Consider the following 23627-nt stretch of genomic DNA (forward strand, 5'->3'; position numbering starts at 1 on the left):
TAGCCAGTTGTTCCTTTGTGTGCATCTCTTTGCTAAAATGGCCATTCTTCCCCACAGCCTGAAGTCATACGCTAAAATAAATGAGACTCACATGAAGCCAGAAACGTGCAGATGCCAAGGAAACCAACACAAACGAAATGGGCTGGAGAGTGTGGCCAGGAGGATGGTACTTCCCAGGAAGCAATTACTTCATCTCTGCCCATGAAGCAGGCAGCTGTCACTGTCCCCCAGGCCCACGCCAGCCACTCGAAGTAGGTTCTAACCAAACTACCTCCAACAATCAACATAAATACACCACACAATTGGCTTCTGAAAGGACACCTTGCAACCAACAAGAAACTGCTAGCACAGCTTTGAAAAACTGTGCAACTAAAATCCTTGGAAAGGGATCAACACTGCCACATTTTGACTCAAATACTGTTTCGTGGTAGCACTGCAATAATTCACTGAAACAAAAGAATGAATGAGGAACATTATATAAATGAATATAAAAGAATGAATGAAGAATGAACATTATATAAATGAATGTTTATATAGGAATCAGAGGAAGCATGACTAATCATTTAAAGAAATAGGTCAAGAAACTGCTAGGTTCAGATGCTACCGTGAGACACTGTCAGGGCCTTAGGCAAATTCACTTCTCTTGGTCCTGTTTCTAGGTTCATCAAAAATCAGCTTCGGATTAGGGAATCTGTTGCTTTCCAATGCCTTCCTTCTGCGATTCCAGCCCAGATTTTAGGACTGCTCTCCCACTTGGTATATGAAAGCACTTTCTATGTACAATAGCAAGAGTACATTTCTGTGTTGAATGCGGTTTGGGACCTACTCTATGAGGCAGAATATCATCATGTAATTTTAAGCATGACAACAAGGCACACTCTAGATAAGGATAACACATAAGGCATGGCCATACACCTGTGTGTGCCTGGCAGGGAGACGGGGAAGTCTCATTTAATGAAGCCGGGGTGCCTGTTGCACCTTAACATCCTCAGTCCACATCAAGTTCACAACGTCCTTCTGACATCAAACCACAGGTATCACATACTTTTCCATACTTTCCACCCAAGATTAAAATATGCAGAGCACACCGTGATAAAGACGCCTCCATCCCCAGCATGTGGGCTCACATTCTGTAGAATTACATACTTTCAGGGCAAAATGGTGACCAGGTTGTAGTGGCAAGCAAGACTGGGCTCCGTGGGGACAGCAGGCCCTGCAGCAGCCACCACTCCAGTTGCCACAGTCTGATGCAGCTGCAGAGAAGCTGTGGCTGAGGCCATTCACTTTGTGAGAGAACCGCACAGGAGGGAAAAGGTAGGGAAGGTAGGGAAGAGGGCAATGTCAGGCTTCTGAGCCCAAGCCAAGCCATCGCATCCCCTGTGACTTGCACATATATGCCCAGATGGCCTGAAGTAACTGAAGAATCACAAAAGAAGTGCAAATGCCCTGTCCGGCCTTAACTGATGACATTCCACCACAAAAGAAGTGAAAATGGCCGGTTCTTGCCTTAAGTGATGATATTATCTTGTGAAATTCCTTTTCCTGGCTCATCCTGGCTCAAAAAGCTCCCACACTGAGCACCTTGTGACCCCCACTCCTGCCCACCAGAGAACAACCCCCCTTTGACTGTAATTTTCCTTTACCTACCCAAATCCTATAAAATGGCCCCACCCTTATCTCCCTCCACTGACTCTCTTTTAGGACTCAGCCCGCCTGCACCCAGGTGATTAAAAAGCTTTATTGCTCACACAAAGCCTGTTTGGTGGTCTCTTCACACGGACGTACATGACAGGCAGGTGCAGAGCCAGGGAAGGATCTGTGATGAGAACAGAAAGGAATGCGCCTCCCTGTACACACACTCGGAGTTTATGACAATGTGGGTAGGGGGCTGAACTGGATGCCTGAGAACATTCCTCCAAGTTCCTTTGCTGATTTTCTAAATATTGGTGTAAACTCTGAACTCAGAAAATTTTTTTAAATCACTTCAATCAACATCTTTGTCTGGTGCTCAGCATCATCATGTCTACATGATTATCTAGAAAACCAACTTCGGTTCTAAGGCTCACGTCCTCCTACAGTGTCCCAGGGATTTTACAAGGGAATGCACCTCTCATTCGCATCAAGAACACACACAACTACCATTAAATAAATGCTTAATTTGCTTACACAATTTTTTAAACACCCAGATTTGAAATACAATAGAGAAGACAACTTTTTGATAGCTCTGCTTGCCAACTGGAGAAAATAACCTGCCATGATTTCTAACCAGTCAACCACCTGTCTTCCCTGGCTGCAGTAGGAGCAATCTTTCTGAGCTCAGGATTAAAAAGAACCTAGCTGGTTAAGGGACAGATAATCATCAGTTCTCAGCAGGCCTCCTGGGTCCCAAATCCCCATGTGATACGTGGAAGTAAAAAGCTATCAATGACCAAGCATCTGGACGCTTATCCCACCTTGCCATCTGCTTCTCCTGCCATGCAAATATAAAATTAATAAGCCTGCTATTAGAGAACAGAGTTGGTGCTGCATCTGTCTTCCTAAAATTACGGATAATTACCAGCCCACAATGGCTTCTAATCAGATTTGAGTGGTCCCTTAGACAGGAAGCTAAAGTGCCTCAGCCCTAAACTGAGAAGAAAACAGAAACTGGAATGTTCTAGGTTTGATTTTTTTCCCCCTTGTTCTAAAGTTGCTGTCCCCAAATCTCCTTCTACTGTCTTGTTTATAAAATGTATGAGAAACAGGGAAATTTAAAGACACTATAGAAATGGCCACTTTTTCTAGGTACAAACTTCGTCAACATGATTTTCAGCTGCTGGGCTTTTTCTCCACAAACTGTGAGCCTGGAGTACATTTTTCTCCCTCGTGGTTACACATTCAGAGTCAGGGAAAGTGGCTTTAGCAGTAAAGAGGGGAGTGCAGTGAGAAGTGACCGGGCACTGAGAAGGGCAGACAGGGACTCTACCTCGGTGGCCTGCAGCATTCCTGGGCCTCGGCCTTTACTTTTCTATCTGTACAAGGGATCTAAAGGCCCGTGATTCTAGGCCACGACAGCTCTTCATACACACATACGCAAATATCACACGCCTATGTGAAAAGCTGTGACACTTGGCTGATTTCCTGAAGAAGTTATCTTGTATCATTTCTACTCAAGTACTCCACCTCCTTCCAGACAAGTATCTGAGGATGATGGGCGATCCCCCAGCAATGTGTGTAACCTCTCCTGCTTATGATCCCTGTTCACATAGCATTTTCCAAAAGCATTTGGTGTGAAGTGCCAGAAGAAAGAAGAAGAAGGTTCTTTTAGCCCATTCATTCATTCATTCATTCATTCAACAAATATTGACTGACTAACTACGTGCCAGGCACTGGTGATATAACAAGGAACATACATATTTTTGTAGGTAGAGACAGACAACCAAAAAGTATGTTAAAGAGTGATCAATGCTGTAGAGGAAAATACACCAGGAAACAGGAAAGAAGAATACCCCTAGCCACCCTACACTGGGGTGATGCTAGCGTTACAAAATGGAAACAGCGGCCGGGCACGGTGGCTCACACCTGTAATCTCAGCTCTTTGGGAGACTGAGGCAGGCAGATCATCTGAGTTCAGGAGTTCAAGATCAGCCTGACCAATACGGCGAAACTCTGTCTCTACTAAAAACATAAAAATTAGCTGGACGTGGTGGCACACACCTGTAATCCCAGTTACTCAGGAAGATGAGGCACAAGAATCACTTGAACCTGGGAGGCAGAGGTTGGAGTGAGCCGAGGTCGTGCCACTGCACTCCAGCCTGGGTGACAGAGCAAGACTCTGTCTCAAAAAAAGTAAAAATAAAAATAAAATGTAAACAGAGAATAAGATACCAAAAGAAAGAACGTGAACGATTAATTGTAACAAAAGCCTTTGTAAGCTGATACTTTCCTTCCTGGATCCTTTTACCTTACAAATGGAAAAAAACGGTGGGTAGGGGTAGCATCAAAATTATGGTGATGTTTTAAGATGGCTTTGGGTTTCAGATATCTGACAGCCATACTCATGTACTTCAAGGAGAAAGCTCTAGCTCTGTAAGCCATCTGGGCAATGGTTTAATGTCTTTTTTTTTTTTTTTTCCCCAGAGGATTTTTAAAGTACAGGAAAACGTGTGTGTTTATTTGGCTGCTCTGTGCCCGCACACGTGCAAACTGTGCTAACAGGTTTTTCCATGTTTTGCTGAATTTGCCAGCTTGCCATAAACAGGCTTCCATGTCTTAATTGTCTATAAATAGCACGAACACACAAAAATGCAAATCAAGACAAGCTGTCCCTTCAACTGCTGCTGCCATGATGACAGCGAGCGACAATTGGCCAAATCAATACATGGAGACTGAAGCTGTCCGGCAGAGAGCACAGGGCCGACTGCTTTTCCCATAGCATTTAAAGAAACAAGCGGAAACAGCTCTCCACACAGGACAGACACGTCCTTTGTTCTTTGAATAAATGCTGCCAATGCCCAAAATACTTTCTCCATCACACTATCTATATGGAATTCAAGTTCCTTCCAATACCATGAGTAACACCAGTGATAGACTATGTTTAGCCATAATGACCCATTAGCATTCTTTTTCCTCTAAAATGTTGAAATAATAACATTGAGTGTGCACTCACGAGGTGCCAGGCTCTGAGTTTGATCTCGTTTAGTTCTCATTGAAATCCGGTAAGATCAGTACCATATTCTCTCATTTTTCATAGATGAGGAAACTGAGTCATAGAAAGGCTAAGTAAGTTGTCCATGGTCACAGGTTATTTAGGAACTTTTCTCCAAACTTTCAAAAGTTAACTACTGCCACTATTACTAATGGGTTTCTGTTTGTTTGTTTTTCTTTTTTTTTTTTTTGAGACAGGGTCTTGCTCTGACCAGACTGGAGTGCAGTGGCGTAATGATGTTTCACTGCAGCCTCGACTTCCCGGGCTCAAGTGATTCTCGCACCTCAGCCTCTCCAGTAGCTGGGATTACAGGCATGAGCCACCACACCTGGCTAATTTTTTAATTTTTATTTTTTGTAGGGATGGGGTTTCACCATGTTGCCCAGACTGGTTCCGAACTCTGGGCTCAAGAGATCCTCCCAGGTCGGCCTCCCAAAGTGCTGGGATTACAGGTGTAAACCACTGTGCACAGCCCTACAAATGCGACTTGTACAAAGTCAGAGCAGTGAGCAGGAAGAGAACAGAGACTTCAGTGAGTCTCCTGGCTGTTGCAACACCATATCCCTCCTCCATACCGTAATGTGTCTACACCCACCAAGCTCCTAGATGTTGAAGGCAGGCCAGCTCAGAGCCGAAACAGCAGTAAAGAAAGAGAAGATGCAGACATGCGTCTTGATTTCAGTTCGAGCGTGCGTCTCTCCCCTGCAGCTGCACAGGCAGAAACCAGGGGCCTGAGTCTGAGGCAGTGTGTTTGGTTCCTGGCAGGTAATCTTTTGGGAGACCATCCCATACAATTAGTGTTACACTTCTCAAAAAGGAAGTGAGACTTTTATAGAAAAATCGATTCCATTTGGGAGAAAGGTCTAATAAAACTACAAAAGGATAATTCAACAACAAATTAAATTCATCTGTCCAAACTGAAATCCCAAAGCCCTCTGGGCACACAGCTGCTTTTCTGAGCTGAAATTCAGCTCCAGCTAAGAAACAGGTCAACTTTTCTAAAAAGATTCTTTTTCACAAGCCTTCAATAAAAATTCCTTTCCCTCACTTGTCATTTTCCAGATTTAATGGCTCCGTTGGCCTTCCTCTTATTTAGGCCATGAGCACTGACTGCATGTCTGCTACGGCTGGGACTCCAAGGGAGGCACCCTAGGGAACACAGATGACGGCAGCACAGCGACACCCTCAAGGAGCACACACGGGGAAGGCAAGATGATACCATGGCAGCCTTCAAACAGAAAAGAACTTGGCCTCCATACCCCGTCTCATTTCTAGAAAACAACGATGCTGAGTCAGTAACATTTACCGAACAGCCTGCAGTGTGAAGGCAGGCACGAGGGGGCTCCATGCGGGGAAGAGCACCTTCAGAAGGGGGCATGCAAGCAACGTGCAGGCAGGAGACACTCCCACTCACAAGGGCCAGCCTGGGGGCCTGCAGAAATGCCCATGCATCTGGGAGGAGGGAGAGAGGACAAGATACTTAAATGCTCCAAAATGAATAGAAGCATCCCAAGAACCTCCCCCAAAATGGGGCAGGGATTTACGAAAGACCAAACCGAGCATGCGCAGTTACCTGAGCATAGCGCCACCAGAGCGAGCTATCAAGGAAGAAACAGGGTCACTAGAAGCCTGAGCCTCTACTCCCAGCTCTGCAACTCATTCACCCTATGACCTTGGTGAAGGCTCTTAGCTTCTGTGAGCCACAAGAGAATCACGGGAAAACAGAAGATATGAAAACTGCTCTGCCTTTTTCACAGAACTGCTGAGGGAATAAAATCAGATAATGGATTTTTAAATTCTCTGTGAATTACGAAGCAAAATACAAACGTATGAAATCATTCTTACCATTAATAACAGCACTGTAAAATTAAGAGCAGAGTTAAGACAACAGCATTTTCCACCCCCCGACTCCCGAGAGAAATAGTGAGTCCAGCTGATGTATTTGGGCAACCCCAGTATCTAGGCTTTGAGAGCCTCAAACAGCTCAGGAACTCTGACAGTATCACTCCAGCCCAGTGCTCATTAAGTTCTCCAAGACAGCCACTGACATAAAATACTACAGCTTTTTCAGCTGGGCTTGAAGCCCTCCTCCAAGCTCACAGCACAGCTAAACAATGAAGAAGAGGTTTTCTGCTACTAGGCTCAAAAGCTGGCTTTTGTAGATTCCCATAGAAAGAACATTCAAGGCCAGGCGTGGTGGCTCATGCCTGTAATCCCAGCAATTTGGGAAGCCGAGGCAAGAGGATCACCTGAGGTCAGAAGATCAAGAACAGCCTGGCCAATATGGCGAAGCCCCGTCTGTACTAAAAATACAAAAATTAGCCGGGCATGCTGGCGGGCACCTGTAATCCCAGCTACTCGGGAGGCTGAGGCAGGAAAATCGCTTGAACTCAGGAGGCCGAGGTTGCAGTGAGCTGAGATCACGCCACTGCACTCCAGCCTGAGGGACAAGAGCGAAACTCCATCTCTAAGAAAAAAAAAATAAAGAAAGAGCATTCTTTTTTGCTGATGTTTAATTTCCTGTGCTTAATACAGAGAAATCATACAACACTGAAATCCTGAAAAACATATCATAAAAAGCATTTAGTGACTGAAAAGACATTCAATATAACCTGTAACAGTGAGTTCCCCTCCTCTTTCCAGCGAGCTCCACTAATGCTGTGACCCTTAACAATGCTTTCACTAACACAGAGAAAATTTAATAGGACCGCTTACCCCTCTCAGCTGACAGCTAAACCAGTGCTTCTCCCTGGGCTCACTAAAGATTGCCTTTACCTAAAACCAGGCTGCAATGACCCTGTAGATGTTGACTAACAATTTCAAAATTCCCATATTCTTTGTCCACTCCTAAGGAAGGTGAACTGAAGCCAGGTGTCTCCAAGTCAGAACTAACAGAGGCCGTAAACATCAATGGCCCATCCCCTTCTTTGACAACCAGGGGATCTAAAGCTGAGATTATGGAAGAAAACAGCCTGCTTAGGAACAAAGCGGAAACCAAAGCCTAGTCACTTAACCTCTGGTCCAGAAATCCTGTGACAATCCAGCACCCATATAGGATGAGTCTCCCTAACCAGAAACTCCGAAATCCACAACTTTTTGAGTGCCGACGTGACGCTCAAAGAAATGTTGATTGGAGCAGCTCAGATTCTGGATTTTTGAATTCAGGATGCTCAACCAGCAAGTGCAATACAAATATTCAAAAATCCAAAAATGCAAAAAAATCTGAGACACTTCTGATTCCAAGCAGTTTGGATGAGGGATATTCAACCTGCATTTTTTTTTTTCCTCTAATGAAGGAAATTAAAAATGAGGACCGAGCAAAGTCATTCAATCCATACTAAAGTCATTCAATAGTTTAATTAGTACCCATTTAAAGTTAAGTGCTACCCGCAGATATTTAAAAGGATGAACACATACATGCCTATAATCCCAGAACTTTGGAAGGCCGAGATGGGAGGATCACCTGATGTCAGGAGTTCAAGACCAGCACGGCTAGCATGGTGAAACTCCATCTCTACTAAAAATGCAAAAATTAACCAGGCATGGTGGTGCACACCTGTTATCCCAGCTACTCGGGGGGCTGAAGCACGAGAATCGCTTGAACCTGGGGGGAGCACGTTGCAGTGAGCCAAGATCACACCACTGTACTCCAGCCTGGATGACAAAGCAAGACTCTGTCTCAAAAAAAAAAAAAAAGAAAAAAGAAAATTAATTTAAATTGTGTTTTCACATGCAGCCCATGTTCCCATAACACAAGCCCTGCTCTGTGCTCCAAGGGCACACAGGGTGCCCCTTTATCTTAATACTCACCATATTCCATGGCAGCCATTGGCACATGTCTGTCCATCACACTAGACTTCCTGTGCATGAGGCAGGGATCATATATTATTACCTTTCTGTCCCCAATGTCTGGCCTAGAAGACACTCAGTAAATGATTACTGAACTAAGTCAGTTACTAAGACATGTTAAACTTGTATTAACAAAAATGTCTGGCCTAGAAGACACTCAGTAAATGATTACTGAACTGAGTCAGTTACTGAGACATGTTAAACTTGTATTAACAAAAATGTCTGGCCTAGAAGACACTCAGTAAATGATTACTGAACTAAGTCAGTTACTAAGACATGTTAAACTTGTATTAACAAAATTAATTCAATAAGTTTGCCAATGCAGCGTTCATACCACACAGCTTAAATCTCAACCTGCGGATTTATCTTGTGTTCTGCTAGATTATCACCTATTAACATTCAGGAGGCACCTAGTATGTGCTAGGCATTACTAATTGCTGGGGACCTAGCAGTGACAAAACAACATTCCTTGTTCGAAGAGGAGTTCTAATAGAAAGAGGAATAGAAGGAACAGGCTAGATTGATGAGAGAGCTAAGAAAAGGACAGGCTGCCATGGGAAGCACCTGGTCTTGTCTGGATGGTACATAGTTAACGAAGTCTGAGTGCTTCATATGGCATAAGATCATCTCCTCCAAAGAAGCGAATGAAGCTTTGATTCCCCAGTACCGGAAGTCACCATAAAGATGCACACAGCCACATGCTTAGTGTAGGAAGTGAAACCAACCAACCAAACAAAGCTCCAACTTCCAGAGGCAACAGTCCAATTATGAAATCCTCTGGCTACGTTCAATTGAAATTCAAGGTATTCAAGAGGCTAATATTTAAGTGATAAATTAACCCAACCACTTAAAACTAAACTAGTCTTTGGTTCAAGGCGTAAGGGTATATACTACCTTTACAAATTTATTAGCTCTTAATATTTACATTTAAATATGATGATGATGGTGTAATAATAACTTTACTGAGTAGTTACTATGTGTTAGGCACCAAACTAAGCACTTTACACACACATTTGCACAATCCTGTGAGATGATAATGACTCCTTGTCATCCCATTTCATAGCTGAAAGTCAGGTTTATATAAGCTTAAAAACTTGCCCCAGATGACACAGCTAGTTAGCAAGACGCAGGCAGCCTGACTCCATAGGCCTTGTTTAAAGAAGGAATATTTATAAACTGTCCAGCACAGCAGTGGTACAAACAAGAGTTCAATAAATGCCTAAAGAGTACTTCATACCCAAAATTGTTTCCCGCCAATCAAACTACACTTACTCTGGTTCTGCATAACCAACTGTCAAATCATTGTTCCATGAAGAAAAGGTGGAACGGGTAGAGATCAGAATAGAGTGAATAACTGGTAAATATACTTCATGGCAGGTAGTAACAGGAGGTGGCATTTAGGCTATTTCCACATTTGTTTGCATAACACTTTTTTTCACAGTTCTAAAGCACAAGAACCATTCTAAGCTGGTGAAAGCATAAGGCATGTCTATGATCCAGGACTCCAATTCACTGTGGATCAGTGGATCTCAACCTTTATGGTATATCGGTTTTTAACAGCACTATAGCTGCCCAGGCTCCATTCCTGCAGATTCTATTTCAACTGGTCTGGAGTAAGCACGCATGCTTTTTTCACAGCCCCCCAGATGCAGCTAGGTTTGCAAACCACTATCCAAGATGTTCTCACACTTCCGCTCAGTTCAACACACACTCACTGAGATTCTAAGCACTACGAATCGGGCTAAGTTAACAAGTCAGGCTCGACTCCCTAATAATATTGGCAAAGAAACCAATATCAGAGATTTATTCCAGTCCAAACCAAATAAATTGCCGGGTGAAAAAAATGCCCAGGCAAAGTTTGCCACACAAAACAACTTCCTGTATCTTCCCGGTCCGTAGCCTAGAGACTGACTCTGAGCCATGAGAATTCAGAATCAGGGGGAAATGCCAGTCTGAGGCATCTGCCACACTCCTAACACACCCCCAAAAGCGCCCAGCTACATTTCACATCCACTGTCCTAACAGGGGTCGAAATAGGGAAGAGCAGTGCAATACAGAAAACAGAGCCTGCTGGGTGCCAAAAGGCTGGGGAATTCCAGTCCTAGCCCTGCTACCAATCGGTCTGGTCACTTCTCTCTGGTCCTGGTGTGGCCAACAGTTACGCGAGAGGGTGAGGCATAAAACCACAGATGTCAGGCAAGCTCCAGAATCCAAAATACATAGAAATTAAAAAGCATTAAGGTGATATCAAGGAATATATGCCATCAACCAGAAAAGTAACTGAAGTATTCCTTTTCCCATTCATAAGAAATCAAATGTGGAAGCAGAAAACTGAGCAATCAGCCTACCAAGTTGACTGGGGCAACAGAATACACTCAGGGATTCTGTTCAAAACAGCGGGGGTGACAGGCCAAAAGGAGAATGGCAGAGCGTCCCTCTCTCCTCTGTCCACCCATGCCACCAGCACGTGAGTGCGTCCACACGCAGCGCCCAGTCTCCTGTTCCACTGACGCCAGCGTCCACTCATCGCAAGCCTACTAAGTGCCACATCTGCTATGATGCTCCCTCATCTCATCACCATAGACATCCCTGCTGGAGGTGAGTATGTGACAGACGAAAATCACGGAGGCCTAGGGAGGTTGAGACCTGCATTCCCACTGCGGTGAGGGCGTGCTTGAGAGGGACCCCACGGCTGGGCTCTCCATGCTGCTCTCCTCAGTAACCACTCCCAGAGCAGAGCAGCGAGGGGGAATTTTCTTCCTCTCACTATTTTCAGCCCCTTGGCTGACCCAGCATTCCCCAGAAAGCTATCGAGTCCTGACAGCTCTGAGGCCACAAAGCCATAAACGCAGGGGACACACAGCCCATCTGTCTCTAACGGGTCTTTTACTTGTCATGCTGGTCATTTCTAAGAGCAGATGGGTTAAGAAAGACGTGGCAGGTTACCACGAAATGACCCCTCCACTCCTCCGTGGGGGAAGGCTGACTAGCGAGCAGTCAGGCCGGCTTTCTCCCCCCCCACTCCCTGCATTCCTGTCCCTAAGGAACCACAGACAATTCCACCAAATATAGGCAGGAGACAGCCACCTCCTTCCTACAGCTGGAGGGGGGAAGGGTCCTCTCGGGCCTTTCTAACTGCATGAAAACCAAACTGTGAGCCGTACTGACCCGGGCCTCACTCATGTTGCAGGCATGTACAACACAGGTGCCCAGTGGTATCATCAGGCAGAAATATGAATGTGCTTTCCATCGTTTTCATACAGTGATTCCAGAACCGCTATTCACACAGCTCCACTTCTCACACATATAACGGGCTTCATGGATTACACAGCATTTTCACCAAGCCCCTCATCCGCTCCTCCCAGCAGCCTTGTGTGATCCCTTCAGTAAGCTTCCTCATCTCCATTTCTTAAGAAATGGAGTTTCTGAGGTTATGAAACCAAAACTTTCCCAAGAACATCCAGCTGGTGTTAGAACCAGGATATGAGGGCTTCTGATTCTACAACCAGTATTTGTGCCAATATTCCACATGGGCCCCTCCAGGGATTTCTGCCTGATCTTAAAATGCAGACAGCAAATCCGTCTCTCTAGAGTTCTGGGGTTCCCTATAGACAAGAAGTAAAACTTCTAACAGAAAGCTTATACTTATTTGGAAGGCTACGTGGGATATTCCTTTAAGTTAGTTTGTTCATGTTTTGGAAAGATTGTTCCAATGACAATGCGGGGCATCAAGTGTAGAAAGGATTCCATGATGAGGCAGAGAAACAATTCAGTGGCTCTTACAATAGTTCAAATGAGGCATGAGGCGCAACCAGAAAGGACAGAGGGAAAATGCATTGGAAAGAAATGCAAAATGAAGTCCACTCAGACCCAGGATGGAAAAAAGGGGATTAAGCATGATAGTGGTTTCTAGTTTGAAAGACTGATGAACAACGATGTCATTAACTACTGCAGAGTGGTATCTGGGGCCTGGGTGCACCAGTTTGTTTAACCATTCACCTGCTGAGCAGTTTCCAGGCTGTTTCCAGTTTCTAGCCTTTATAAATAATGCTGCTATGAACAGATACATAAAGGCTTTTGTGTGAACATAAGTCTTCATTTCTCTGGGATAACTGCCCATGAATGTGACTGCTGCATCCTATGGCAATTGCACATTTAGTTTTTTCAGAAACTGTCAGCTGTTTTCCAGAATGGCTGTACCATCTTCCATTCCCACCAGCCAAGTGTGAGTGATCCCATTTCCTTGCATCCTCACCAGCATTGGTCTTGTTACTACCTTTTATTTTAGGCATTCTGATAGGTGTATAGTGATGTGGCTTTAGTGTGCATTTTTCTGATGGCTCATGATGTTGAACATCTTTTCCTGTGCTTATATGTTATCTGAAATGCCTCTTCAGGTCTTTTATTCATTTTCAAAGTAGATGATTTGGTTTCACTGCTGAATTTTGATAGTTCTTTATATATTATAGATATGAGTCCTTTATCAGACATCTGGTTTGCAAATAGTTTCTCCCAGTCTCTAGCTCCTCTTTTCATCTTTATTTTGCACTGTACATTTTAGTCCATGATCCATTTTGAGTTAATTTTTGTACGAGGTATAAGGTTTAGATCAGAGTTCAGGTTTTTTTCCTATGAATAATCAGGTAGCCATTAACTTTTTTTAAGAGACAAGGTCTCACTCTGTCACCCAGGCTGGAATGCAATGACAAGAACAGAGCTCACTGCAGCTTTGACTCCTGGGCTCAAGTTATCCTCCTGCCTCAGCCTCCTGGAGTAGCTGGGACCACAGGCAGGTACCACCACGACCAGTTAATTTTTTTAGTTCTTGTAGAGACAGGGTCTTGAGCCATGTTCCCAGGCTGGTGTGGAACTCCTAGGCTAAAGTCATCATCCCACTTATATGCGGCCAGGCAGTGGCACATGACTGTAATCACAACACTTTGGGAGAATGAAGCAGGAGAATCACTTGAACCCAGGAATTCCAGACCAGCCTGAGCAACAGAGGGAGGCCCTGTCTCTGCAAAAAATTTTAAACATTAGCTGGGCATGGTGTTGTACACCTGTGGTCCCAGCTACTTGAGAGGCTGAGGTGGGAGGATCTCTCGAGCCTATGAGGCTGAGGCTGTAGTGAGCCATGATTGCACCACTACATTCCAGTCTGGGAGAAAGTGAGACACTGTCTCCAAAAAAAAAAAAAAACAAAACAAAACAAAAGAAAAGAAAGAAACAAACAAACAAAACATGCTAGAGCATCACCCATATGAGACAGGTATTGTCTTTCTGAAAATTTAATTACAGTTATATAATAGACATGTAAAATGTCCACTTTGAAAGCTTGAAAAATATATAACTCTAAGTATTCTTACCTTAAAATTCTGATTCCTACCTAAGATATCACATACTGTTTACATAAGTATCACAATGCCTGGACAACAACTAAAAATGTGTACGAGGGAGAAAAATGAGCATGTATGCCTATTAATTAAGGTATATTTCCCCCTCATTACACAAAAAGTCATCACGGCAAACCCCTGTGACTGTATCTAAAGCAAGCCTACAGTTTTACTTCTCTGTATAATAAAATGCAAGGCTAAAATTCAAATACTAAACATTTCCTGAAGCCAAGGGTAGTTTACTTAAAATAAATGCCCCGGGTCTATATCAAAAATATGAAAAAGCTAACTACTTAGCCATTGCAATCTAAGTTCAGCTTTTTCTTTTTAAATTGACACATAATTGTGCACTCTACATATGTATGGAGTACACATAGTGATGTTATATTACATGTAATTTATGTGATCAGCGTAATTAGCATATCCACCATCTCAAACATTTATCATTTCTTTGTGTTGGTAACGTTCAATACCCTTCCTCCAATTATCTGGAACTATATATTCTTTTTTTTTTTTTTTTTTTTTTTGTGAGACAAAGTCTTGCTCTGTTGCCCAGGCTGGAGTGCAGTGGTGTGATCTCAGCTTACTGCAACATCTGCTTCCCAGGTTCAAGCTATTCTCCTGCCTCGGCCTCCCTGGTAGCTGGGGTTACAGGCACCCACCACTATGCCCGGCTAATTTTTGTATTTTTAGTAGAGATGGGGTTTCACCACATTGGCCAGGCTGCTCTCAAACTCCTGACTTCAGGTGATCCACCCATCTCAGCCTCCCAAAGTGCTAGGATTACATACATGAGCCATGGTGCCCAGCCTGAAACTATATATTCTTGTTAACTATAGTCGTCCTATGTTATAAAACACTAGAACTTACTCCTATCCAGCTCTAATTTTGCATCCTTTAACAAATTTCTCCCTATCTCCCTCTTCCCCCACCCTTCCAACGCTCTAGGATCCTCTGTCTACTTTCAACTTCCATGAGATCCACTCCTTTTGCCTTCCACATAAGAGAATATATGCTGTGTAACTTTCTGTCCCTGGCTTATTTCACATAATATCTTCCAGTTCCATCCACATTGTTGAGAATAACAGGACTTCATCCTGTGTTATGGCTGACTAGTACTCCACTGTGTATAAAGACCACATTTTCTCTATCCATCATCTGCTGTTGGACACCGAGGCTGATTCCATACCTTGGCTATGGTGAACAGTGCTGCAGGAAACACAGAGGTGTGGATGCCCCTCCAACACTGATTTCCTTTTCTTTGGGTATCTACACTGTAGTGGGACTGCTGGATCACACTGTAATTTCATTTGCAGTTTTCTGAGGGACTTCCATACTGTTTGCCATAGTGGGTGCCCTAGCTTACTCTTACTCTTTTTCATTTTTCTCTTTGAGACAGAGTCTCACTGTTGCCCAAGCTGGAGTATAGTGGTGCAATCTCGGCTCGCTCACTGTAGCATCCGCCTCCCGGGTTCCAGTGGTTCTCATGCCTCGGCCTCCTGAGTAGCGGGGATTACAGGCGCCTGCCACTGCACCTGGCAAATTTTTGTATTTTTTAGTAGAGATGCGGTTTCACCACGTTGGCCAGGCTGGTCTTGAACTCCTGGCCTCAAGTGATCCGCCCACCTCAGTCGCCCAACAGTGCTGGGATTACAGGTGTGATCCACCATGCCCAGATAATTTTTGTGTTTTTAGTAGAGACGGGGTTTCACCATGTTGGCCAAGCTGGTTTCAAACTCCTGACATCAGGTGATCTGCCCATCTCGGCCTCCCAAAGTGCTGGGATGTCCGCGTGCACCCCGCGCCCAGCCAGCTGCTCTAGTTTACACCCCCCTACACCCTGTAAGAGCTCCCTTGTCTCCATATCCTTGCCAGCACTTGTTATTTTTTGTCTTTTTGATAATACCCATCCTAATCGGTGAGATGATACCTCACTGCGGTTTTGATTTGCATTTCTCTGATTGTAAGTGATACTGAACATTTTTTTCACATATTTTTTGGCCATTTGTATGTCTTCTTTCAAGAAATGTCTGTTCGGTTGGGTGTGGTGACACAAACCTGTAAGCCCAGCACTCAGAACGCTAAGGCAGGAGGACAGCTTGAGCCTAGACCAGCCTAGGCAGCAGAGCAAAACCCTAGCTCAAAAAGAAAAAAAAAAAAAAAAAAAAAAAGAAATATCTGTGTCTGTTCAGCTTTTTGACCTCCAAAAATTAAGAGCCCATTTTGGAATCGGACGACCTGCCTGATTCAGAGACAATCTGTGTTTGGTTCTACTCTGCTACTTCCTATGTGACTTTGGGAAGTTCCCTTAGCCACTTTGAGCTCAACTTCCTCAACATTAACCAGGAATAAGTACCACCTGCCTCTGCTGGTTAACGCTGAGGACTGAAAGGAGAACCTCAACGCCACTTGACGATGCTGCCTGGCGGAAGCCCCTCAATGCGGGACTGGTAGGATCATCTGAAGCTAAGTACAACTTTCCTTTCCACTGTCCTAGGCTCACTCTGCATGCGATTAGAAAGGAATAGCGAATAAAGGAAACCAAAATAATTGCTTAATTTTTAATAAGAAATTTTTAAAAAGTGGGGGTGGTGGCAAAATAGGAGGGAGAGGAGGGGAAGGAAAAAGCAGCCAGTCCCAAATTCTAGTCCAGGGCTCATCCCCGGCCTCCTCACTCAGGCAATCACCAGTCCCCACCTCCTGGGGAGGGGTACTTTCTCCGCTGGATTCACCTACAGGGAAGGCACTGCCACAGGTGTTCAGAAACCAGGAGCACCTTGAAATGGGCAATGTGCTTTGGGTAGGAGACCTACAATTTACCCAAAGAAACCACGGCACAAAAGTGACCCACATAGGAGGGACCAATGGCTGTAAATACTTGGTGGCAAAAACTGATGTCATACCGTCTGTAAAGGAGACACACACCCAAATAAAATTTGCCAAAATAGCATGAAAAAAATTCAGCAGACATCCAGTGCCATTCTGTTACTGAAATATGTATATCCCAAAGCCAGGGACCTCTCTGGAACACTGTCTTTATTTCCACGTTTCATGGAAGATGTTTGAGTGCACTCACGTGTGTCTCAACAAACCTCCAGTCCCTGCTCTAAACCCTGTGACTCCTCAGCAAAACCCAAAAACAAGTATCAGTTTTCCTTCCAAATGGGAAATTTCCTGACCTAGCGAAACCAGCATCAAATCCACTTATTATGAGATAGCTGATTACAGGCAAAGCCCTCTAGTCCAGGATGACTCCCCTCCTGCAGGAGCGGGAAGGATGGGCATAGCACTGGCCTTCCAGACCACATCTCCAGGCAGTTTGAAACCATGGCTGCTCAGGTGAGCCATGATAAAAATCAAAACCAAGTATCTCTGAAAAGTGTGCATGTCAAGACCCAGACCTCGGACCAGACTCAGCAGAAATGGATGTTGCAAGGTTTGTTCAGAGACCTCCTCTCCATACCCCCTCTCCCCGGGACCTCCCTCCTTGCACTAGCGGTCCAGGGCCAATGGACCGCTCCCTTACCTCTAGCCCAGTGCATTTTCAGGACCAGCTCCCAGACTGTACCAGACCCTGAAATGTATTCGCTGAATGCACTATTTCTTGAAATGATCATAAATCACCTGATTATAGCAACAATTGTTTTAAAAGTGTTCTCTCTCTCTCAGGAATCATGCCATGAGTTTGAGCAAGCAGCTTTGCTTCTCTCTACTGCAATTCTATCATTTGCAAAATGTTAACAATTACTGTGTTCACCCATAGCATTGTTGTAAAAAGCCTTAAGACCCACTTCATGTAGCCTGCCCGGAGCACAGACCCTGTCACATGGTAAATGCCCACTGAAGGTGAGTTATCTGTAGCTATTATTACCTGCCCCTCCAGCGAACAAAAGGAGTCGATCAGGTCTCATCGTATCACCATGAAAGGATGTCCATGTAGACTGTGCAGTGGGAGTAGGGGAACTCAATGTTTATCAGGTACTATTTTGTTTTTTACAAAGTGTACATATGTATTTGTAGGTACACTGGAAAAGATCTGGAAGGAAATACACCCAGTGTTAATAGTGACTACCCCAAAGACACATTCATCCAAACACACAACAGAAAAACACTCACTATCTTTCTGTCTTCCATATCATTTGAACTATTTTCAATAAGCATCTATGGCTTTTGTAAAGTTTTTGAAAGCAATTTATTGCATTTTTTTCTGGAGAAACAAGCAGGAGCACGAAAAAGGTGGAAACAGAAGGTAAAATGGAATGGGACTCAATGGAATTGAGTCCCAGCCAGGCTCAGCAGGCACACGAACCACACACCTCTCACTACAACTCAACACCAGCTCTCTCTTCTCTTGGTCCAATGGCCCAAGACTTAGAGATAAAATGTTTATTGTGATCACATCAATCACACCAAGGAACTTGGAACCACCCTTTCAAACTCCTCTCGTTGTGTGTACCTGCCCAGGGCTGTTAGCTTTCCTCCTGTGTCTTTGGCTGGCCTGTAATCCCCTAGCAGTGGAAATGCATCCTGACACTTAGCCATCATCCCCACAACACTCAGCACCGCATAGAGACCAGGGCAGTGATGCCCACTCGGACTGCGATTCACTTATAAAGCAAAGGACCAGGGGCCAGATGCGACTTGTCTTTGGTAACTCACCAGCTGTTGCTTGAACCAGAACAAAGCCAGGTCTCCTGATGCCCAGAAAAGAGCTAGTGCCTGTACCGCTAGAAAAGTGGTGAAAATGTTTTGCTTGCTGTGAAAAGACGCACTACTGGAGAAGATGGGTGCAACTTCTCATGGAGCCACTCAGCCCAGATCACCAGGAAACAGGGCTGCCGGATGACACACTAAGCCCAGATCACCAGGAAACAGGACTGCCATATGAGACACTAAGCCCATCCACTGGAAAGGAAATCTGGCTGGGCAGTAGAAGGAAATTCACACAGGTTACCCCAGCCCAACGGCAGGAACAACATGAAGAAAACAAAAAATAACTGACTGGAAAGCCATAGCCTGGCTAGCAAATTCAAAACAGAGCCACAATCCTAGCAGCACATATCACTGCAACACAGAGCTTCAGTCAGTGTGCTCACACTTTAAGTAGAAAGGTAAAATGTCCATGTTTTTGGAACAAAGGGCTATTTTTATGTGTGTGTGTGATGTCAGAACAAACTGTTGGCAAGGAAATAGAAATAGGCGCCCTTACACATTGACAGTGAGATAACAGTATGGCCCTAACAGAAGGGAATCGAGCAACACCCATCAACATTTAAAATGTGCAGAACCCTGAATCCCACAATTCCATTTCTAGCAATGCATCCTATGAACATATTGATGCAAATATGGAAGAATTACGTACAACTCAGCATTGATTAATCCAAACGGTTGGGAATAACCTAAATATTTACCAGTGGGGAACTGATGGAGAACACTGTTTATCTTATGCCAACATCTGTGTTTTAAAAAGAAGATACATAGGCTGGGTGCAGTCGCTCACACATGTAATCCCAGCACCTTGAGAGGCTGAGGCAGGTGGATCAAGAAGCCAAGATATCCAGACCATCCTGGCCAACACGGTGAAACCCCGTCTCTACTAAAAATACAAAAATAATCTGGGCATAGTGGCGCGCGCCTGTAGTCCCAGCCACTCAGGAGGTTGAGGCAGGAGAATCGCTTGAACCCAGGAGATGGAGGTTGCAGTGAGCTGAGATCACGCCAGCCTGGTGACAGAGCAAGACTCCATCTTGGAAAAACAAACAAGCAAACAAACAAACAAAACTGGCAACAGTGGTCACAGAGCAGTGATGGGAGTAGGACTGCCTTTCACTCTCCAGGACCTTTTGAATGTCGCTCATATTACATACTCAAAATATATGACTACAGTAAATATTTTCAGAGTAACTATGAAAAACTGGGGAAATAATAATATCTAACACACAGGACTGCTGCATAATTAAAGGATGAAAAACATTAATCACTATCAGAGTTCAAAGGAAGAAAGATTAATTCTAGCTTGGATGTCAGAGCGGGGATCATGTAAAGGAAGTGAGTATTTCAAGTCTTGAAGGATGGAGAAGATTTAAAGAGGCAGAAGTGTGGAGATGATGTCCCAGATGGAGATAAGAACATAGGCGAAGACGATGTCCCAGACGGAAATAAGAACACAGGTGAAGACGATGTCCCAGATGGAGATAAGTACATAGGCAAAGACGATGTCCCAGACGGAAATAAGAACACAGGTGAAGACGATGTCCCAGATGGAGATAAGTACATAGGCAAAGACGATGTCCCAGACGGAAATAAGAACACAGGTGAAGACGATGTCCCAGATGGAGATAAGAACATAGGCAAAGAAGATGAAGAGATGAGAAGGTATAAATTCTAAATGCAGCTCTCAGGCTGGGCTTCAGAACAGCGCTTAGGCAACAAGTTGGAATGCAAGGCTGATGGCGGGAATGGAAACACTGCAACCCAACTTGCATATCACGCCCAGATCATGAGCCTTGAATGCCAAGCCAGGGAACCCGTCCTTGATCTTAACAACAAAAAATCACTGGGCTGGGCGTGTGGCTCACGCCTGTAATCCAGTGCTTTGAGAGGCTGAGGTGAGAGGACTGCTTGAGGCCAGGAGTTTGAAACCACTCTGGACAACACAGCAAGACTCTGACCTTACAAAAAATTTAAAAATTAGCTAGGCAGTGCTGGGATTACAGGTGTGAGCCACCACACCCGGCCTGGTTTCTCTACTTCTAAGGGCACTAATCCTGTCAGACCAGGGCCCACGCTCATGACCTCATCTAACCCTAATCACCTCTCAAAGGTCCTATCCCCTAATACCATCACACTGGCAGTTAGGGTTCCAGTACAAGAATCTGGAGGGGACATTAACATTCAGTTTATAACAATGTCTTTTCAATCCTGTTGAAAAAAACAACCAAATGAGTAGGCAAAGAAGTACCTTATATGTAAACAAGTCAGAACTTTTCATATTTCTGCGAACACATTAAGGTCAATTTAAAATGTCTGATAACAAGAGTCAGAAGCAGAGATAAATGAAAGTTAGTTACTCTGCATTTTAGGCCCACCTTGAGTTGTCTTCCAATGACATTGTGGCACAAAGAACACTGCTTTCTATTCCTGGTTTTGCCACCAAAGAAGCTGGAACATTTCCCTGTATTTCTGTTTATCTTGAAAATCACTGGGCTGACCTAGCAGACCTCCAAGGTCCCTTCCATTCACAAATTCCACAAATAACTTCCTACCAACAGAGGCTACACAAATAAACTACACTGACGAAGGGGAAAGCTAACACTAGCAAACAATGAGATGCACACAAGACAAGACGTATAGAGAAGTGGATCAACCACAAACTGGTGGACGATGAGCCGGCGGGGGATAAAAACACATTCCCTAACGATGGACAGACAGGAAATGGCGCTGAGGTAGTATTGTTGAAGATTTCCTATTTTACAACTTCAAGATAAATGGCCCAATTGTTTATATTCATTCTGATTAAATGTGAACGTGAAAACTTCCTCCAGGGGACACAGACATCTAAAAAGTTCCCAATGTATCCAATTTGTCATTTGATATTTTTACTGACAAGAAAAATGAGGGACTGAATATACAAACAGAACATGCCTGATCATATGTATAAAGACAGAACTCAGACCACAACCTGTAGCTGCCCACCCAGGAAACCAATCCCCTATCTACAGTAAACAGCTAGGAGGCCAGCCAGGCTAGCACATGAGACAGGAAGCCAGACTGCTCTCTCTCCACAACCCAGAAACTAAACCACGATTCTGTCCGTGGCCAGGACTTGACTCAAAACTGACAGCCACCCTAATTTTGGCCCCTATTTCCATTTAGGATAATTCAAAGAAAGCCAAATACACCCCTAACGAATCACATAGGACACCCCACTTCTGCACAGCCGCCTCCAGCCCCCACAACAGCCTCCACTGAGAGCCATTCTTTTCCATCCTGAAGCTTCCCCACTCCTCATCTGCCACTCACTTGCATGTCAGTCTCTGCCACACGCAAGTGATGGTGCCGACTCCCTTGCCACAGCAGCTCTGAGAAAGTCATCTCTGCCTGTCTCATGTGGGCGGCCTTCCTTTATTTCCCCCAAAGAATAAGTCTTAAATGAGGGGCTTCTCTCTCTATGGCCCAGCTACACAATTCAGAAGCCCAGCATGGCAATTCCAAGCCTGGAAAGACCATACACCCCTCAGGTCTTCTTTCCACAAAACACAACTTCCTTGAGTTCTTCAGTCACTCCCCACTAACCGGGGAAGGAACCATGTGTTATGGAAAGATCAAGGGCTTTGAAGTCAAACTTCTGAGTTCATCAAGTACTTCATCTTTCCACTTAAATTACATGGCCCTGCCCAGGCGTGGTGGCTCACACCTGTAATCCCAGCACTTTGGGAGGCCGAGTTGGGCGGATCACCCAAGGTTGGGAGTTCAAGACCAGCCTAACCAACATGGAAAAACCCCGTCCCTACTAAAAATATGAAATCAGCCTGGTGTGGTGGCTCATGCCTGTCATCCCAGCTACTCGGGAGGCTGAGGCAGGAGAATCACTTGAACTTGGGAAGCAGAGGTTGTGGTGAGCCAAGATCACGCCATTGCACTCCAGCCTAGACAAGAAGAGCAAAACTCTGTCTCAAAAAAAAAAAAAAAAAAAAAAAAAACAAATGACGTGACCTTGAACAATTTTCTTAACTTCTCTAAGCTTCTATCTTCATCTTCAATAAAATAATTTTACCTCTAAGATTGCATTAAATGGAATCCCACATGTAAAACAGCTGACAAATATTAGGGACCCAACAGCTGTGTGCTCCTACTGCTGCCCCACTTTACCCCAAGGGAGAAGTGCAAGATGTCCAGAAAAAGCCTGTTGATCCCTACACCTCAGCATCCTGTGTTCACACAAGGCGCAGTGGCATCCAGACTTACCTGGGTCACCCAAAGACAAGCCATGTTTTGATTTGTCAACTTAGGTACACATGGCTTCTAATGTTCACCATATATGATCCATAATTTAGAAGAGATTTTCCTACACTACCCCGCGGTTCTATTTTAGCAGACTTAGATGTGCCATAATAGCTCACTCTCTTAAGCCCTCTTCAGTATCAAAAACAAAACTTTAATCTGTAACACAGTTATCAGCCGTGAAAGTGGAAAAGGTACCTATGAGTCAAAATGACCCTCTGCCCCGCTCCACCCCACCCTACAAAAAGCTGTTCAGGAGTATTTGGGCTGCTTATGAGAATGCTGTCTGTATTCCCAGGAACAGACAAACGCCTACCCTGGTTAGAAGCTGCACTGCTCAGCCTCCAGGGTAGAAAGCTCCCCACACCCTCTACCCAAGGAGAAGAGAAGCAAATGGGGTGGCCAGGCTCCAGGACGTGGACTGTTTAGTGTGGTTTCTGCAGTCCAGGTCACCGCCATGGGTGAAGCTTTTCCTTCCTTCTTTTCCAACCAAGTGGCCAAGGTCCTACGGCTGCTGTAGGGCCTCTTCCCCAGGATGAGACAGCCCAGCCATTCCCCTTCCCTCTTTTTTTTTTTTTTTTTTTTTTTTTGAGATGGAGTCTCACTCTGTCACCCAATCTGCACTGCAGTGGTGCAATCTTAGCTCACTGCCACCTCTGCCTCCCGGGTTCAAACAATTCTGCCTCAGCCTCCCT

The 23627-nt window shown here is 44.6% G+C and overlaps 1 protein-coding gene across 8 annotated transcripts in view; it reads right to left on the minus strand.

The window, feature by feature from the left end:
• LOC135971352 (SH3 domain and tetratricopeptide repeat-containing protein 1-like) overlaps positions 1-23627 on the minus strand; it is a 52232-nt gene that overhangs the window by 17534 nt on the left and 11071 nt on the right. For 2 of the 8 annotated variants that reach the window (XM_073993924.1, XM_073993925.1), the window contains exon 1: positions 8498-8545. The exons of 4 other annotated variants lie outside the window; for them this stretch is intronic. In XM_073993924.1, the coding sequence (XP_073850025.1) occupies positions 8498-8524 (27 nt within the window). In that variant the 5' untranslated portion in view covers positions 8525-8545. Of the gene's footprint in view, positions 1-8150; positions 8362-8497; positions 8546-23627 lie in introns of those variants that run through there. 2 more of the 8 variants (XM_065546532.2, XM_065546529.2) reach the window with 2 other exon arrangements.

Source organism: Macaca fascicularis, chromosome 6 (genome assembly GCF_037993035.2).
Source record: "Macaca fascicularis isolate 582-1 chromosome 6, T2T-MFA8v1.1".
Taxonomy (NCBI): domain Eukaryota; kingdom Metazoa; phylum Chordata; class Mammalia; order Primates; family Cercopithecidae; genus Macaca; species Macaca fascicularis.